General features: G+C 43.4%; 1 protein-coding gene across 1 annotated transcript in view; it reads left to right on the plus strand.

Annotated features, from left to right (window-relative positions):
• The first annotated feature begins 544 nt into the window (after nucleotides 1-544).
• The window catches only part of LOC109907967 (neurotensin receptor type 1-like), a 45,780-nt gene continuing 26,487 nt past the window's right edge, over nucleotides 545-19,837 (plus strand). Inside the window, exon 1 of the mRNA XM_020506285.2 lies at nucleotides 545-1,379. Coding sequence (XP_020361874.1) covers nucleotides 687-1,379 — 693 coding nt within the window. The 5' untranslated portion in view covers nucleotides 545-686. The remainder of the gene's footprint in view (nucleotides 1,380-19,837) is intronic.

Below are 19,837 nucleotides of genomic sequence, written 5' to 3' on the forward strand. Positions count from 1 at the left end.
TGCTGTATATTTCACATTGATTAGGCATTATCCTCTGCTCTGCTGCTCTCCATACAGATGTGAGTTACAGTAACCATTCATCATGAATCTTTCTCTTGGGTGCACACACACACACACACACACACACACACACACACACACACAGAGTCTGGCTGTCTCTGATACAAAGAGTAGTTAAGCACACCCAAGCACTCTAGTTTTCTAAAACTATTACATATCAAAATCCAGAGATCACTTGTCATTTTCATTCAGTCATTTCAATGTCCATTTTTCCCCCCCAAATATATTAGTCCAATAGCCAATGATATTTCAGTCAACATTTATAGACATAGATGAAGGCTATCTACTTTCTAAAGCCATTAATGGAAAGAATCCGTTTATAATGATCAAGTCTACTTTAGGTATTCATGGTGAAATATCAATGCATATATCAACAAAAACATTTTTTTTTACTGAATGCCACTGCGTCATCGTACAAGGTTTCGAGTCAAAGCACGCCTCCTCCTGTGCCAGATATAAAATCATCACAACTTGCCTCCTGGGCTCTAATCCGTACTCTCGCTTTGCTGCTTTTACGCGCAAACTCACTTCCCTCACTAACGCTACATGTGTTTTCTCAACAGGATTTTTATATTTTGCAGTCTTTAACAAGTGATTCTAAGAGTAAATTATTTACATTACACAATATGGAGGGTAATTTTACACTGACAGGGCGCGACTTTCTAGATTTACGCGCGTTGGCTCAGAAACTTCTGACTCAGGGAAACAACTACTCTCTGCGTCTGGTGAACTACTCTCTGTTTGACAACGGATCGGGGTTCTATGAGGAGGACTCATTGGACGTGAACACTAACATCTACTCGAAAGTCCTGGTCACTGTGATCTATATCGCGCTCTTTGCGGTCGGTTGCTTAGGAAACTCCGTTACGCTGTACACCCTGCTGACCAAGAAGTCACTACAAAATCTCCAAAGCACTGTCCACTACCACCTAGCGAGTCTCGCCGTCTCCGACCTGCTCATACTTGTCCTTAGTATGCCCGTTGAACTCTATAACTTCATCTGGGTCCATCACCCTTGGGCGTTCGGAGGAGTCGTTTGTAAAGGTTACTATTTCATTCGGGATGCTTGCTCTTATGCCACAGCATTCAATATCGCCAGCCTCAGCGTGGAGCGTTATATGGCAATTTGCCACCCTTTCAAGGCGAAGAGCATCATGTCGCGCAGCCGCACCAAGAAGCTGATCAGCGGGATGTGGGTGGCTTCGTTCCTCCTGGCCTCTCCGATGCTCTTCACCATGGGCCAGAAGTACCATGGGCCCCAAAGGGAGAAGATATGCACCACAATCGTGTCACCTGTCTTATTGAAGATAGTGATTCAGGTGGGTTTGAAACGCCTCCTTATTTCACAACAATCAGTTGAGTAGTGCACAGGAGGTTGGCCCGTACCTTAATTGGGGAGGACAGGCTTGTGGTAATGGCTGGAGCAGAATGAGTGGAAAGGTATAAAATACATCATAGACATGGAAACCATGTGTTTGATGCCATTCCATTTACTCCGTTCCAGCCATTATAATGAGCCATCCTCCCCTCAGCAGCCTCCACTGGAGTAGTGGTATTTCACGCACCTATTTAGTCACTGCACAGCACACACACACACAGAGAGACGGGGGAGAAATGGTGCAGGAGAGTAGGATGAGAAAGATACAGAAACAGAGATGAATACCCAATAATCAGAACATTTTCATTAATTTCCCCACTCATGTGAGACAACCTGGTGGTATATTTTGGAGATGCAATACGTAATACTGTTGAGGGGTCCTTGGATGGAAGTGGTCTGGTTGTCATGGTGATGGGCTGCTGCAGTTGTTTGTGGAAGTGTGTGACTGGTGATATTGTGGCATCAAGTAGCCTAGTGACTAAAAAAAGCAGGCCAGCAACTGGAGGGTTGCTGGTTAGAATCCTAGCTCAGAAGATTTATTGCAGAGGGTTGCTGGCATTATCCTAAATTCTATCGCCTGGTGTTGTGCATCTAAACTAGGCACTTAACCACCTATAATTGCTGCACTGTGATTGCTTCCCACCACTTGGCATATGTGTGTGTCTCAGGGGGTTGGGTTGTGCATAAAGATATGTTTCCGATCCCTGTACATTAATGCACTATAAAGTACATATAATCTTGTCCCTCCTTGCAATGTCCCCACACCCCCTACTTCCATCCTCACATATCATTGTCATATACAAAAACTGAGAGAACAGCAAGCAAATACAGGAAATCCTGTCTTCTAAGGGTGCTGTTGTTGCGCAACATATTTCTTCAGAATGAATGGTATAGCAAGGTCGAGCTCGGAGCTTGATGGAATGGCACCATAAATTGTATGAATTTTGCGCTTCCACAGAACTTACCATAATCTCCAAACTCATAAGAATTGCATTGCCAGAGCTGTCAGTTTTTTCTTTCCACTTCTAATCATGTAATTTCACTTCTTCTCCTCCTCCTACGCATAGGGATGTCATTACACATGCTGCAGGAACACACACTCTCCTCCGCAACAAACCATGTGTAGCCTAGGATACCTGGAGGGCAGCCACAAATGTCTTCACTTATTTTATTTTGTTGGGCATAAATACTGACATTGTCCAGCATCAGGACACGGGAGGCAGTTTATCAACCTAAGGAATGGTGATAAAAGGGGGGTCTCCACTACTACACTAGTTGTGTGTGCATGTGTCAGAGATGTATTAGTGACTCCCATTTCAGAAGCAACTGAACTAATAAGTCTGTTGACCTTTCAGTTTAGCTTCCTGCTGTTTGGTAGTGCAAGGCCCTATAACACTTCATCCACCAGTTTGATCACCACAGAGAAAGAAAGAGAGTCAGATAGTTGCTCCACCAGCTGCCCACAGATGTTTTGGGGTGGGGAGGAAAAGTAGCCCTCTAAAATGGTTGATATTTGTTTGTCAGTGTATACGTGCATGTTTGTGTGTGTGTGTCAGTGTTTGTGTGTTTGTGTATGTGGGCATGTGCAGTATTACTTAGTTTTTGGCATAGAGCACCACAGAATAATAGGGGAACTCTGTGATTAACATGAGTGGTGTCCCTCTGTGCAGGGAACTCTCTGGTTGTATTTCTGGAGAAGTCCATGCTGTGTGAAACACTTGGGATTGTGGTCTTTCTTATTCCAACCACCTCAGCCTGCTGTGACGCCACTGGGAAACAAACCAAACTCTAACACTCATGACTGATGACAGAACCGTGGCACAGCTTTCTGTGCCTTCCAGGTAACACCTCACAAACTCAGCCAAGGCTCGACATGAGTCTTAAAGTGTCTTGCTGCGTTTAGGCAGCCCAATTCTGATCTTTTGCCCAAGTATTGGCCAAAGATCTGATCTGATTGCTCAAAAGACCAATTAGAGAAATTGGTCTGCCTGTGCACTGTATAAAAGTTATTGAGATTCAGTCAAAATGTCTCATCTTATCAAGCCAAGTCAACAAAATTAGGAAAATGTTGACTCACTGAGAGTTATCAAGCCAAGTCAACAAAATTAGGAAAATGTTGACTCACTGAGAGAAAAAAAAGAATCCAGTTGAGTAAACAAAAACAATGTGTTTACTCAATTTAGAAGTACACAGCCATGAAGTCAAAGAAACTGAAGCAACATACATTTTGTTGACTAAAATGTGGCTGACTGGCTCAAATCGATCTAATGTAGCAAAAATTGAAATTGTGTTTTTTACATTGGAAAAAAGTAGAGACAAAATGGTACAAAATGGTATATCATACACTACAGTTAAGGAACAATGGGGAAGTAATTCTGCTTTGAAAGTTGATAAACTTGTGAACTCACTTTTGAGGAAATGGATTTTAAAATGTTTTGGTACTACTACTGGAGAGCTGTTCTTTATCTACACCCATTCAGCATCGTTCACACCCTCTTAAGCTTTAACCCCACCCATCTCTTTAAGGGTTGATCCGAGCATTCTGTACTAACAGCAGTCAAGCACCCAAGCTAACTTGCTAGCTACGTCCAAACACAAATGAGAGAACATCTCAATGGACATTACTCGCCCTAGCAGAGCTGGTTAGGTTGTCATATTATCTAGAGCCTTGGTGCCTGCAACTGTGCTGTCAGATTGTCCGTTTGTAAATTCAGAGCATTTCGCTCTCGGAGCATTCAGAGCGCACACTGGACGCTCTGGTCGATGAGTAGGGTTGATCCGAACGGTCTGACCTCACAATCAATCAAATGTATTTATGAAGACCTTTTTACATCAGCCAATGTCACAAAGTGCTATACAGAAACCCAGCCTAAAACTCCAAACAGCAAGCAATGCAGATGAAGAAGCACGGTGGCTAGGAAAAATTCCCTAGAAAGGCAGAAATCTAGGAAGAAACCTAGAGATTGGCAGTCAAACAATGGCAGTCAAGCACCCAAGCTAACTGGTTAACATTGACTGACTAGCTTGCTAGCTACTTCCAGACACAAATGAGAACACCCCACTCTGACCATTTTACTCACACTAGCAGAGCTGGTTAGGCTGTTTTCATGTTATCCAGAGTGTTGGTAACTAACTGTGCTGCTGGCAACAACTTCATGATGCTTTTTTGCCAATGTTTACTGACACCGGCCATATTAAACAGGTGTTGAGCGTTCGTAAATTCATCAGTTATTCTGGACTCTGGCACACTGACGAGTGCTCTGAAATTGGAGTAGTGGGCCAGACTGAATTTATGAACACACCCGAAATGGTTACTTGCATAGTGGAGTCTTTTGTTAAGACATGTAGCTAGCCAGCTACATAATCCCAACTCATGACGTTACTACTGTGCATGAATCTGCAGGTAGCAAACCAACCAGGTTCAATGTTAGCTACCTAACAATAGGCTATAGCTAGCCAAGCAAATGGCTCTGAGATACGAATAATAAGATCATATGCAAAACAGTACACTAACTTGAAATGAAAGCATTTTATTTCAAAATTAGTAATGTGTAATATCTGTAAATGTAGCTAGCTAGACTATCTTACCCATATACATCATTCATAGATTGATGTGTCTCCTGTCGGATGCCATGGTTGCCCTTAGTTTGAAGATGTAATCCCGAGACAGGTGTTTTCTCCAACTCCTTAGCTATCATACTCAAATTCCACTGATTTCAAAAACTCGGTCCTCTAGAATGTGGAAAGTGACACTTATGCAGTTTTACTGCCCAAAAACTAAAATCCTCTAAAACAACAGAACAGCTCTATTGACAAAAGAATGTCAAGTTCAGAGGACTTCAATTTATTTATTTGGGGGGGGGGGGGGGGGGGGGGGGGGGGGGCGTAGCTCATTAGAATAATGCCTAGCAATCTTTGAAACTGTTTAATTTGAACATTTACAAAATGGTCATTTAGCAGACGCTTTTATCCAGAATGACTACAGTTAGTGCATTAAAGTAGAGTTAGAAAAATGTATTTAATGTTACTCCACAATGATGCAATAATACAATATATATATTTTTTTTAAAGAACACATTGTGGACCACTCAAATTGAGTTGAGACACTAGCAACAATCAGTCAAACATCGTACAGGCATCATCTACAGTGCATTCGGAAAGTATTCAGACCCCTTGACTTTTTCCAAATCTTGTTACGTTACATGCTTATTCTAAAATTGATTAAATTGTTGTTTTCCCTCATCAATCTACACACAATATCCCATAATGAAAAAGAAAAAACAGGTTTTTAGAAATGTTTGCAAATGTGTGTATATATATATATATATATATATATATATATATATATATATATATATATATATATATATATATATATATATATATATATATATATATATATATATATATATATATATATATATATATATATATATATATATATATATATATATATATATATATATATATATATATATATATATGAAATCACATTTACATACACTACCAGTCAAAAGTTTGGGCAGACCTACTGATTCAAGGGTTTTTCTTTATTTTTACTATGTTCTATATTGTAGAATAATAGTAAAGTCATCACAACTATGAAATAACGTATCTGCACTTGAAGAAACTTTCAAAGTTCTTGACATTTTCCGGGTTGAATAACCTCCATGTCTTACAGTAATGATGGTCATTTCTCTTATTTGAGCTGTTCTTGCCACAATATGGACTTTGTCTTTTACCAAATAGGGATATCTTCTGTATACCACCCCTACCTTGTCACAACACAACTGATTGGCTCAAATCCATTAAGAGGGAAAGAAATTCCACAAATGAACATTTAAAGAGCACACCTGTTAATTGACTTGCATTCCAGGTGACTACATCATAAAGCTGGTTGAGAGAATGCCAAGAGTATGCAAATCTGTCATCAAGGAAAAGGGGGGCTATTTGAAGAATCTCAAATATAAAATATATTTGGATTTGTTTGTCACTTTTTGTGTACTACATGATTCCAAATGTGTTACTTTGATGTCTTCACTGTTATTCTACAATGTAAAAACAAATAGTATAAATAAAGAAAAACCCTTGAATGAGTAGGTGTGTCCAAACTTTTGACTGGTACTGTATATGCAGGTATAGTCTGTTTAAATTGATAGTAAATTAGATTAATTGAAAATGTGAAGTTCTCTACCAAAACATTAATTGATTCAACTATAAATAGCAGGTTGTACTGAAACTGTAAAGTTGATTTGACTTTCTTTTATTAGTCAAAGTAAATTTGGTGTTAGTTTGGAAAACTCTACATTTGAAGTTATAACTAAAATTGACTAGGAAAATTGTAGGTTATACGGTCAAGTGGGGCCAACAGACATGGTCGCCCTGCTTCTAGCTCCTAGCCAACTTTACATTATTATTTTTGTTGTTGTGTTATTTCTTACATTATTTGCTCAGAACATTTCTAGTACTATTACCTACAGCTGAAAATAACTTTTGGATATTAGATCAACGGTCACTTACCTACATGAGGGACGCCAATGGCAGCTCCCGTATGGTTGATGAGAAATTTTACAAGGCATGACTTCCCTTACCAGAAATGTCCCTTTGTTTGAACTGCCCGAGTCAGCCCCATTCATCCCGGGGATACTCCAAAACGTCACCGCTGGAGAAGTGGGGTCTTAGTCAGACTCGGGAAGCAGGTATACCACTCACCGCTTCTGAGTATATTACTCTCTAACATTCAGTCCCTGGAAAATAAAATAGATGAATTCAGGGTGAGGATCTCCTTCCAGAGCGACATAAAGGACATACTCTGTTTTACGGAATTGTGTCGCTCTCTGGATATATTGTCCCCGTCCATACAACCAGCGAGGTTCTCCATTCATTGCGCGGACAGGAACAACAAACTCACCGGGAAACACAGAGGTGGAGCAGTATGTCTCATGAAAACTCATGGTGTGATTGGGGTAACGTACAGAAACTCATCCTTTTATTGTCCCGATCTGGAATACCTCACCATCAAATGCAGACCACATTACCCCTCGATAATTTTCTTCCATTATAGTCACTGCCGTGCACATTCCCCCACAAGCCGACACCGACCCGGCTCTCAGGGAACAGCACTGTACTAACACTGTACCACGGTAGCCTAGTGGTTAACCTGTCCGGGAACGGGGTTCCGCTAGCGCCAACAGCCAATGAAATTGCAGGGCGCCAAATACAACAACAGAAATCTCATAAATCTAAATTCTCAAACATAAAAGTATTAGGCACCATTTTAAAGATACAATTCTCATTAATCCAGCCACAATGTGTGATTTAAAAAATGCTTTACAGTGAAAGCTCCACAAGAAAATCCCAGCCATTTTTCCAGCCAAAGAGAGGAGTCACAAAAAAGCACAAATAGAGATAAAATGAATCACTAACTTTTGATGATCTTCATCAGATGACACAATACATGTATGTTTTGTTCGATAAAGTGCATATTTATTTCCAAAAAACTCATTTTACATTGGCGTGTTATGTTCAGTAATGTTTTGCTTCCAAAACATGCGGTGATTTTGCAGAGAGCCACATCAATTTACAGAAATACTCATTATAAACGTTGATGAAAATACAGCTGTTATGCATGGAACTTTAGATATACTTCTCCTTAATGCAACTGCTGTGTCAGATTTCAAAAAAACTTTACAGAAAAAGCATACCATGCAATAATCTGAGTACGGAGCTCAGAGCCCAAACCAGCCAAAATAAATATCCACTATGTTGCACAGTCAACATTAGTCAGAAATAGCATTATAAATATTCACTTACCTTTGATGATCTTCATCAGAATGCACTCCCAGGAATCCCAGTTCCACAATAAATGTTTGATTTGTTCGATAAAGTTAATAATTTATGTCCATATCCCTGCTTTTGTTAGGGCGTTTGGTAAACAAATCGAAACGCGCGTGCTTCCAGTGGAAAGGTCGGGCAAAAATTCCAAAAAGTTAGATTACTGCTCGTAGAAACATACCAAACGTTGTATAGAATCAATCTTTAGGATGTTTTTATCATGAATGTTCAATAATGTTCCAACCGGAGAATTCCATTGTCTGTAGAAAAGCCATGGAATGAGAGCTAACTCTGTGACACTCTGCCAGAGCACTGACTCAAAGAGCCCTCATTCCCCCCTCCTTTATAGTAGAAGACGGTTGACATCTATTGGAAGCCTTAGGAGGTGCAATTTGACCCCATAGACACTGTGTATTCGATAGGCCAAGCTTTGAAAAACTACAAACCTCAGATTTCCCACTTCCTGGTTGGATTTTTCTCAGCTTTTCGCCTGCCATATGAGTTATGTTATACTCACCGACATCATTCAAACAGTTTTAGAAACTTTAGAGTGTTTTCTATCCAAATCTACTAATAATATGCATCTATTAGCATCTGGGACTGAGTAGGAGGCAGTTTACTCTGCAGTGGAAAGGGTCAAAAGCTTCAAGTTACTCGGCATGCACATCATTGACGACCTGAAATGGTCCCTTCACACCGACAGTGTGGTGAAGAAGGCGCAACAGCGCCTCTTCAACCTCAGGATTTGGCTTGGCCCCTAAGGCCCTCAGAAACTTCGACAGATTGAGAGCAACCCATCAGGTTGAGAACAACCATTTAGAGCAACCTGTCAGGCTGTATCACCACCTGGTACAGCAATTGCACCGTCCGCAACCAAAGGCCTCTTCAGAGGGTGGTGCCCTCCAGGTCATCTACAGCAGCTGGTGTCACAGGAAGGCCAAGAAGATCATCAAGGACCTAAGCCATGGCCTGTTGACCCCCACTACCATCTAGAAGATGGAGACAGTACAGGTGCATCAAAGCTGGGACCGAGTGACAAACAGCTTCTATCCCCAGGCCATCACACTGTTAAACAGCCACCACTAGACGGCCTCCGCCTATTACCCTGCCCTCTGCCCAGTACGCTGCTCCTCAGTCACTGTCACTAGCCGGCTACCATCGGGTACTCTACCCTGCACCTTAGGGACTGCTGTCCTACAGAATGTACATAGCCATTGAACACTAGTCATTTTAATATTGTTTACATACTATAGATATATCTGCTGCTGTACTAAACTTTTGATAATTTTTTTATTTTGTATTATTGTGTGCTTGTTGACATTTACTTTTTCACTTTATTGATTGATAGGTACTAGGAGCATAAGCATTTCTCTGCAGCCACCACAACACCTGCTATACTGTGTATGGGACCAATAAATACAATTATTTTATATTTCATTAGTACATTTTGTTGATCGAGCTTGAAAGAGTCCATGCAACTTTATGACTGGAAATAATACGTGGAAACAACAAATACTTTTTTAAAGTGGTCTAAACACAGCCTATTAGTGACTATTGCTGTGAATTACAAACATACTCCATCTGCTTTATCACCAAAGCTTACATTCGGCAAACAAATCCCTTACAATTTGGGTAAGATTCAGGGGTAAATTACCACTTAATGACATTTTAAAGCTAGCTGTGTCTCTTCACCCACCGAACATATTAGACACAAAGGGACACACAAACATGTCCTGTCATTCCCACTACCATGCCAATCCATCTGCCATTCAGAACCTAGCATTAGGGTTGGCCAATGCCTCTGCGATATTGACATGTTGCACAGAAACACTCTCACAGAGAGAGTTGGGAGGATGGACACTAACACCCGTTTGGCTCTGGCCTGCTGGCATGTGCTCCTGGCACCACTCTCCTTGGAGAGAGAGCCTGTGCTGGGGTCTGGACACGGGTTTCCTGGCCTGTCTGGTCCACCTAGCTGCTGGCTAGCTGGTGATGTGATGACTCCTCTATCCCCACTCCTTCCCTCCTACATCCCCTCCCAACACTCAGGCTCAGAAAGAAGAAGATATTTGGTTTGAGAATTTGAAAACCTACAATATGGCCAACAGGAACTAGTCCAAGCCTTGTGTAAAAAGTAGATAAACGTTCTCAATGCAACCTAATCAACTTTTATGTTTTGTGATTATTCAGACCAAAGCATATTTTCTCCCGTGTGTTTGTATTGTAGGCTTCTGGCCTCAAACTCAGATACAATAACACATGATAAAGAGTTAACAACACCGCAGGGAAGGCAGTACCCAGACTCCTGTTTCCACTGTTCCATCTCTGAGGCTGGAATTCAGCACAAACTTGGCTGACAGGCAAACATTATTTTCAACCAAAGCAATTGAGAATAAACAAAATAAACTGAGTTTAAACTGAGAGTAGTTTGGGTCTCATGTTGGTGATGCCTGTGGTTTTGTTTTGTTCATGCCAGTTTGGCGGTGCCAACAAGTATATTTGGGTGTCTTTTCCAAACTAGCCAAAGCAAAATATGCCATTGTGGTGAGGTTGGCATGCTCATGTGTGAGGGGGAGGATATTTGGAAGGGTTGTGCTACCCGATGTATGGTCATCTCTGACTCTAGAATTACTTCAACAATGGATGATCAGTGAACTGCTGTTCAATGTGCCCTCATAGGAGAGGGAGAGGACCCTTGTAAATGATAATATGGATTGAACCTTGGGGCTAAGAGTTAATTTCTTTATTACAAAGGTATTGCATTTTTTGGAATCCCATACCCAGGGCATAGGTATCAAAAACATTAATCATTTGTAATTTGCTCTCCATCACCCAGAGAGCTTCTAGACACCAGGTGAATTGAATCTCATTTCAGCTCCAGACTAAAAGCTATATCAATAGCATGAGTTCCACCATTCAGAGAACTGCTCAGCTTAGTGTGCCTACGTGACCCAGGGACCCAGGAATGTTTTGGCACACTAAGGGCTATGCTGGCCATAAGATTAACAGTAAGGTAATCACAACCTACAGTTGAATTAATGAATTGATCTTCTATAGGGCAAACAGTAAGAGTTATTGCTTTTTTGGATTGTGTAATAGCCTGCTAAATCCTTGAATAAATATTTAATCTATCCTGGTGCCATTCTAGTGATTTAGTTTTAGATTAAAATAAGACAATCTAACAGAATAGCAAATTACAGTTTTCTTGGCTCATCTATGTATATTGTTATGGCTCAGAGAGCTGTCCAGTTGATTCCCTTGCTCTGTCCATCCACCAGGAAGAGACAGAGATCGTGAGCAAAGTATGTGAGCGGAGCATGCCCAATTTGACTTGAGTGCGGAGCGAGTTTCCCAAAGGCTGGAGCGTCGGCCTTTTCGCCCTCTCCAATTTCACTCCAGTAGTGCTCACTTCACTTTATGAGTTCAGGGCATGCCCAGCCCAGCATGTATTTGTAGGCTACTTGGGTGCTGCTATAACCCCTGTCATGGAGTTTGCTAAATATTTAAATAAATAAACTGATAAAAAACACAGGTGCAAAATCAAGGTGACTTACAAAGATGAAGTGGACCAAAAGCAAGAGAGGGAGTGCAGTGATGTAGTGCCCACAACTAAAGAATCATTGTGGAATCTAGACACGTATTCCTGAAAGCGTGATGCTATACTACATGTACATGCTAACCGAAAGGAACGAGATGGGTAGCCAACTAAGTGTGTCATTTGAGCAAAGTATTTTATAAGCAAACAATCAGATCTCTTAAACGTTTTGTTAATTTTCGTTCTATTATCTATACAATAGGCTATCATTGATTTTGGCCCAATAGGCCTGACATGTTACCTCTTTCAAGGAGCTTTCCATTTCTATTGGGTTATTTTGCCTAAAAACCTTTAGGCCTACCTACAAAAAAAAACTCTGCATCCCTGCCCATTCTGGGAAGAGTGGCCTGAAGGGTGTTAAACATCTCCAGTGGCTCTGCAAGCGCAGAGAGGGTATTCTCTGCTGCTGGCCTGCTTTCCAGGCACCATCGCATGAGCCTGAAGCCACAGACTCTGGCCAAACTCCTCTTTCTAAAAGTTAATTCAAAGGAATGTTTATTTAATTGAGCCTAATATGGCATTTCGTAAATGTTTTATTTAATTCTAAGTAAGTCACAGCCTATTTGCGCGATTTATAGACTCTAATAATTTACTACAACTAAATGTTGTTTAAATGCTGAGAGCTTAATGTTCCTGCCAGCCTAGTGTGTTGCACTTTCAAATGCTTCACAATGTATTTGTCACGTTCTGACCTTAGTTCCTTTGTTTTGTCTTTGTTTTTAGTATGGTCAGGGCGTGAGTTGGGGTGGGCAGTCTGTTTTTCTATGTTGTATTTTGCGTTTGGCCTGGTATGGTTCTCAATCAGAGGCAGGTGTCGTTAGTTGTCTCTGATTGAGAATCATACTTAGGTAGCCTTTTCCCACCAGTGTTTCGTGGGTGATTGTTTTCTGTGTCTGTGTGTTCCACATGGAACTGTTTCGGTTTTCGTTTCTGTCTTTCACTTTGTTATTTTGTATTTGTATAGTGTTCAGTTTGTATTATTAAAATGGACATATACCACACTGCAAATTGGTCCGACCTCTCTTACTCCTCATCAGCGGAAGATGAATCCTGTTACAGAATCACCCACCACCAAAGGACCAAGCAGCGTGGTAACGGGCAGCTGCAGCGATCTCAGGACTCCTGGACATGGGAGGAGATCCTGGACGGCAAAGGACCCTGGGCACAGGCTGGGGAATATCGCCGCCCCAAGGCAGAGCTGGAGGCAGCGAAAGCTGAGAGGTGGCGGTATGAGGAGGCAGCACGGCTGGAAGCCCGAGAGGCAGCCCCAAAAATGTTGTGGGGGGGGCACACGGGGAGTGTGGCGAAGTCAGTTTGGAGACCTGCGCCAACTCCCCGTGCTTATCGTGGAGAGAGAGGGACCGGGCAGGGACCGTGTTATGCCGTGAGGCGCATAGTGTCCCCGGTGTGCAGGCATAGCCCGGTGCGGTACATAGCAGCGCCTCGTATCGGCCGGGCTAGGTTGGGCATCAAGCCAGGTGCCATGAAGCCGGCTCAGTGCATCTGGTCTCCAGTGCGTCTCCTTCGGGCTGGGGTACATGGCACCAGCCCTACGGATGGTGTCCCCAGTTCCCCAACACAGCCCAGTGCGGGCTATTCCACCTCGCCGCACTGGCCTGGCTACGGGGAGCATTCAGCCAGGTAAGGTTGGGCAGGCTCGGTGCTCGAGACCTGCAGTGCGCCTCCACGGTCCGGTCTATCCGGTGCCGCCTCCACACACCAGCCCTCCGGTGGCAGCCCCCCGCACCAGGCTGTCTCTCCGTCTCCTTCCTACAGGTGCTCCCGCCTGTCCAGTGCTGCCAGAGTCTTCGTCCTGCCCAGCGCTGTCAGAGTCTCCCGTCTGTCCTGAGCTGCCAGAGTCTCCCGTCTGTCCTGAGCTGCCAGAGTCTCCCGTCTGTCCTGAGCTTCCAGAGTCTCCCATCTGTCCTGAGCTTCCAGAGTCTCCCATCTGTCCTGAGCTTCCAGAGTCTCCCATCTGTCCTGAGCTTCCAGAGTCTCCCATCTGTCCTGAGCTTCCAGAGTCTCCCATCTGTCCTGAGCTTCCAGAGTCTCCCGTCTGTTCTGAGCGTACATTTTATCTATATTTTTAAATGTCGCCAACAAAACAATAAAAAACTAAAACGAACGTGAAGCTCCGTAAGGCTATACATGCATTAAACGAAGACAACTACCCACAAATAAAAAAGTAAAAAAGGCTGCCTAAGTATGATTCCCAATCAGAGACAGCGATAGACAGCTGTCCCTGATTGAGAACCATACCCAGCCAAAACATAGAAACAAAGAACATAGAGTTTCCCACCCGAGTCACACCCTGACCAACCAGACAGAGAATAAAAATATCTCTACGGTCAGTTCGGTGGCGACTCCGGTGCGGGACGCAGACCTCGCTCCACCTCTGGCTCCCCCCACTTTAGTGGTGCCTCTGGTGCGGGAACCCTCTTTGCCGACACCGGACTGGGGACCCTCGCTGCAGGCCCCGGACAGGGGACCTCGCTGCAGGCCCCGGACCGTGGATCAACGCTGGAGGCTTCAACCCTGGAGGCTTCATGCCACGGATCATCACTGGAGGCTTCGTGCCATGGATCATCACTGGAGGCTTAAGGCCATGGATCATCACTGGAGACTTCGGGCCATGGATCATCACTGGAGGCTTCGAACGTGGAGCAGGAACAGGTCCCACCGGACTGGGGAGATGCACTGGATGCCTGACGCGTGGAGCTGCCACAGGGCTTACCAGGCTGGGGAGACATACTAGAGGCCTGGTACGTGGAGCAGGCACCGGATACACTGGGCCGTGGAGGCGCAATGGAGTTCTCAAGCGTAGAGCCGGCACAACCCGTTCTGGCTGGATGGTTACGTTCGCCCGGCAAATGCGGGGCGCTAGCACAGGACGCAGAGCCGGCATAGGATATCCTGGGCCGAAGAGACGCACTGGAGGCCAGGAGCGCTGTGCCGTTACCATCCGTCCTGGCTGGATGCCCACTCTAGCCCGTCCAATGCGGGGAGCTGGAATGTAGTGCACCGGGCTGTGAACGCGCACTGGAGACACCGTGCGCTTCACCACATAACACGGTGCCTGACCAGTACCACACTCCCTACCGTGAGCACGGGGAGTTAGCTCCGCCAACCTCCCCGTGTGCCTCCCCCAAAAATATTTTTTCGAGTGGCCTCCCGGTCTTCCTTGCCAGCCGTGAACCTGTGTAATGCTGGTCCCCTTTTCTCTCTGCTTCCGCCTTCCTCGCTGCCTCTGCCTGCTTCCACGGCAGGCTCTCATGTCCTGACATCACCTCCTCCCAGATCCAAGATGTCCTCCACTCTGTCTGCCCATCCTGGCCGCTCTGCTTGGTCCGTTTGTGGTGGGTAGTTCTGTCACGATCGCTGTCTTGAAAATGATTTAGATTTGATCTACTTCCCAATAGTCAGATGAAGGTGGGTGCTATTTTTACGTCTCTGTGTCCAGTATGAAGGAAGGTTTGCTAATGCTAACTAGCATCAATGCAAAGGCTGGAAGTCTATGGGTATCTGCTAGCATGCTCATTTCCACAATCCTGAAGTATCCCTATAAATGTATTTCAACCCTGAAAGACGAGGCAGAAATGGAAAGGTGAAGGAGAGTTCTGTGTTTGAAGATATATTGTCATTATCTGAGAGAAAGAAGAGGAAAAATAGAGACCTTTACAGCATGGCTGCAGGAAGATGTTTTGGTTTGGGGGTGCTGTCGACAGGGGATGCTGAGGAAAAATAGAGACCTTTACAGCATGGCTGCAGGAAGATGTTTTGGTTTGGGGGTGCTGTCGACAGGGGATGCTGAGGAAAAATAGAGACCTTTACAGCATGGCTGCAGGAAGATGTTTTGGTTTGGGGATGCTGTCGACAGGGGATGCTGAGGAAAAATAGAGACCTTTACAGCATGGCTGCAGGAAGATGTTTTTGTTTGGGGGTGCTGTCGACAGGGGATGCTGAGGAAAAATAGAGACCTTTACAGCATGGCTGCAGGAAGATGTTTTGGTTTGGGGGTGCTGTCGACAGGGGATGCTGAGGAAAAATAGAGACCTTTACAGCATGGCTGCAGGAAGATGTTTTGGTTTGGGGATGCTGTTGACAGGGGATGCTGAGGAAAAATAGAGACTTTTACAGCATGGCTGCAGGAAGATGTTTTGGTTTGGGGATGCTGTCGACAGGGGATACTGAGGAAAAATAGAGACCTTTACAGCATGGCTGCAGGAAGATGTTTTGTTTTGGTTTGGGGGTGCTGTCAACAGGGGGTGCTAAGGAAAAATCTAGACCTTTACGAGTGGAGGGAGATTTTAATTTCACCGTGTTTTCTTTCATTCCAGTTAAATTTGTTTCACATCTGCCCCTACTGTTTCTGAAAAGTGTAAATAAATTCCTGTGCATATTCAAGGTCCTTTTCATTATTACATTATTACATTTTCATTGTTACATCAACAGTAATATCAATTTCATTGCATGTACAAGTGAGTAACCTGAAAAAATGTGAGGTGTGAAATGGAAATCCAAACCAGGGCTGTGGCGGTCGTGACATTTCGTCAGCTGGTGACTGTCAAGCAAATAACGGTTAGCATTCAGAGTGCACACTTGATGCTCTGGCCGATGACTTGTTTACCTCTGGATAACATGAAAACAGCTTAATCAGCTCTGCTGGCAACAATTTCATTAGCCTTTTTTGCCGACTTTTACTGACACTGAACATATTCAACGGGTGTGGTGCATTCGTAAATTCATCAGTTATTCTGAGCCCTGGCATACTCAAACTGAATTTACCAATGCAGCCGAAATGGTTACTTGCATAGTGGAGTCTTTTGTTAAGACATATAGCTAGCCAGCTAGGTAAACAATGTGTAAGATCATCACTGGGGCCAAGCTTCCTGCCATCCAGTACCTATATAATAGGCGGTGTCAGAGGAAAGCCCATAAAATTGTAGACTCCAGTCAACCAAGTTATAGACTGTTTTCTCTGCTACCGCACGCCAAGCAGTACCGGAGCGCCAAGTCTAGGACCAAAAGGCTCCTCAACAGCTTCTACCCCCAAGCCATTAGACTGCTTAACAAATCCTCAAAATGCACTGGTTGGTTCAGGGCTTGTAAGTAAGCATTTCACGGTAAAGTCTATACTTGTTGTATTCAGTGCATGTGGGAAATAAAGTTTGATTTGATTTCAACAACATAAAATTTAAAGTGGAAAACTGATTTGGATTTGCAAAAAGGGATGAGGGATTTTTCTCTCAACTTTTAACCTAAATCCAATTACATGGTGACATTTTCTGTTGAATTCACGTTAGTTGCCAACTCAACTAAACCTAAATCAAAACTAGATGTTGAAATTGGGTCACATCAACTTGTGGTCACAGTGAGTCACAGTAAGCAATCTGTATACCCCCCCCCAATCTGTATCGTTGAAGTGTTACAGATAGCACACTAGAAATGTAAAGGTAATTTCCGATTGAGCCAACATATGCAGCGTTTACTGTGAATGCATTGTCTGCTAATGCGGGAACATTGCCTTAAATTTCAATCACGCTGTAACACTGAACTTCTGTTTATGGATTGAATAGAGCCCAAGTCATAGTGACCCATAGGGCAGGAGGACCCCCTGTTTCTGTAGCGAGTGTCACGCCCTGACCTTAGATAGCCTTTTTATGTCTCTATTTGGTTTGGTCATGGTGTGATTTGGGTGGGCATTCTATGTTTTGTATTTCTTTGCGTTTGGCTGAGTGTGGTTCCCAATCAGAGGCCGCTGTCTATCGTTGTCTCTGATTGGGAATCATACTTAGGTAGCCTTTTTTCCCACCTAAGTTGTGGGATCTTGTCCTTGTATTGTTGCAGTTGAGCCCTTCAAGGCTGTAGGTTTCGTTGGTTTTCTCTTTCTTGTTGTTCCTGGTTATCATTAAATAATGAGTAACCTACCTCACGCTGCATCTTGGTCCACTTCTTCAGACGAGCGTTACAGCGAGAGACAGCTTGCTGTACAAGACGCCCCCTGGATAGAACGCTAGACAGGATGCTAGTCTGTCACAGGGCTTTACCCCTAATTCATCTCCTTAATGCTGAGTGCCAATCAGAGAGGGATATGTTGGAGTCTTTGGTATGACTCGACCGAGGATCCAACTCCCAACCCGCCGATCGAACACCCAACCTTCCGATCACCTTACTTTCCACAACTTTTTTTTAACCTAAAAAGTCAAACCCCCAAATACTGAGAACAGAATAATCACACATTTCATTAGGATCTTCAATAGACAAATCTGATTATTTAATGAGTCAATTTATTTTGTCAAGACATTGTCTAATGCAATGTACCTGGCTGTTATGGACACACATGTTTATAGAACACTGCTGAACTATAAATCAAATTTGATTTCACATAGACATGGTTAGCAGATGTTAATGCGAGTGTAGCGAAATGCTATAGCTATATGGTTTAGTGGTATTCATATCATAATTACATTATAGTATAGAGTGGGGGTTTCAAGGGAATTCATAATTCATATTTTCTTATCATGAAGCCTTTATTCAGGTCTGTGGGCACAGAAACTCCAAATTGGCCTGGTCATAAAAGGGTGGTCAAAACAGCCAAACTAAGAAAGGTTCACACAACACCCACAATAAGGGAATGGATGGAGAACAAAAGGGTAAAGAACTGTGAAATTAATTGCTACAGAAATTACGAAAAGAGACTTACAAAAACATCTGTTAATTAAAGAGAAACGTGGTTAGCAGCGTTTGAGTTTGGATCAGGAGCAGGAGGGCTGACACAAAGCGACAGAATATGGCTACCCAGGACCAGTCATCATCAGAGCAACAGCCAATACTGCTGTTGGTAATCATGCAATTTCCACACATTGTATTTCCAAACGGAGCCAAAGTGTGTTTGATTAGTCCTGCTGGGTCCCTGTATGCGTAACGCCACAGAGCCAATAGCCTGACGTCAGCTGTCCTCTGATCATAAACAAAATTATTTTTCATTGAACTTAATGAGATTGGAGAGGAAAGGAAACATGCCACTACACATCAAGACACTTTCATCTACTTCAAAAAAAAACTATATCCTCTCCCCATCTGTACCTGCATAATTTTATGTATATGAGAGAGCGAGAGAGAGCAAGAGAGAAAATTGAATGCATGGGCATTCCCGGGAGGAGTGTTTTCATGGTGCTGAGGTTTCTGGGCAGGTATTCTTTGTTTTGTGTGTGAGACTGGCCTTGAGCCCAGAGCAGACAGCTCTCCCTGGGACCCAGTCAGAGACAGCACCGGGGTTAAACCCAGGGGCAAACCCAGAGCCAGCCTGTCAGATGCTCAATGGACTCTCACATTCCACAGACTGCAAAACAAACAAAAAATGTGTGTGTGCTTATGAAAAGCTACAATCATCGCCCAGCATTGACAATGCAATCTAACTCAACTCTATACCCACAAATGACAACTGGACGCCCACAGAGGAAGTTTCTGAAAGGTAGCGTTCATGACATTGCATTAAACAGTTAACATAGTACCAAAATAAAGCTTTCATCTTTTACTGGAGGCTAGGAGCTGCTGTGGCTGGAACATACTGTATTGATCTTGGGGACAGACAGAGACACAGTATGATTTAGAGATGTTTTATAGTCTAGACGGGTGTCCTCAGATTCATGATCCTTCCCTTAATCATGTCAGTTCCGCTGAACAAACGGGGAATGCTTAACGAGTGATACAGTATATGCTCTGAAGTTCAAAGGTCTGCTAAAGCTACGGAGTGCTAATAACATGGCATTCTCAAAGCATGCAACAGAGCATGCGAGCAAATTGTTTAAATCCTAATTTAGCCTATTTTTTTCTCACAAAGTACAAGTTCAGAGAAAAAAATATATAATTAGAAAGCTCTAATCATTGAAAGCTGTCATTGAAAGTGGCTCAGACTGGCTGCAGCTCGTTAGGGTCTTGTCTCCTCTAATTGCCTGCCCCAGCTTAGC

Source organism: Oncorhynchus kisutch, linkage group LG17 (genome assembly GCF_002021735.2).
Source record: "Oncorhynchus kisutch isolate 150728-3 linkage group LG17, Okis_V2, whole genome shotgun sequence".
NCBI classification, from domain to species: domain Eukaryota; kingdom Metazoa; phylum Chordata; class Actinopteri; order Salmoniformes; family Salmonidae; genus Oncorhynchus; species Oncorhynchus kisutch.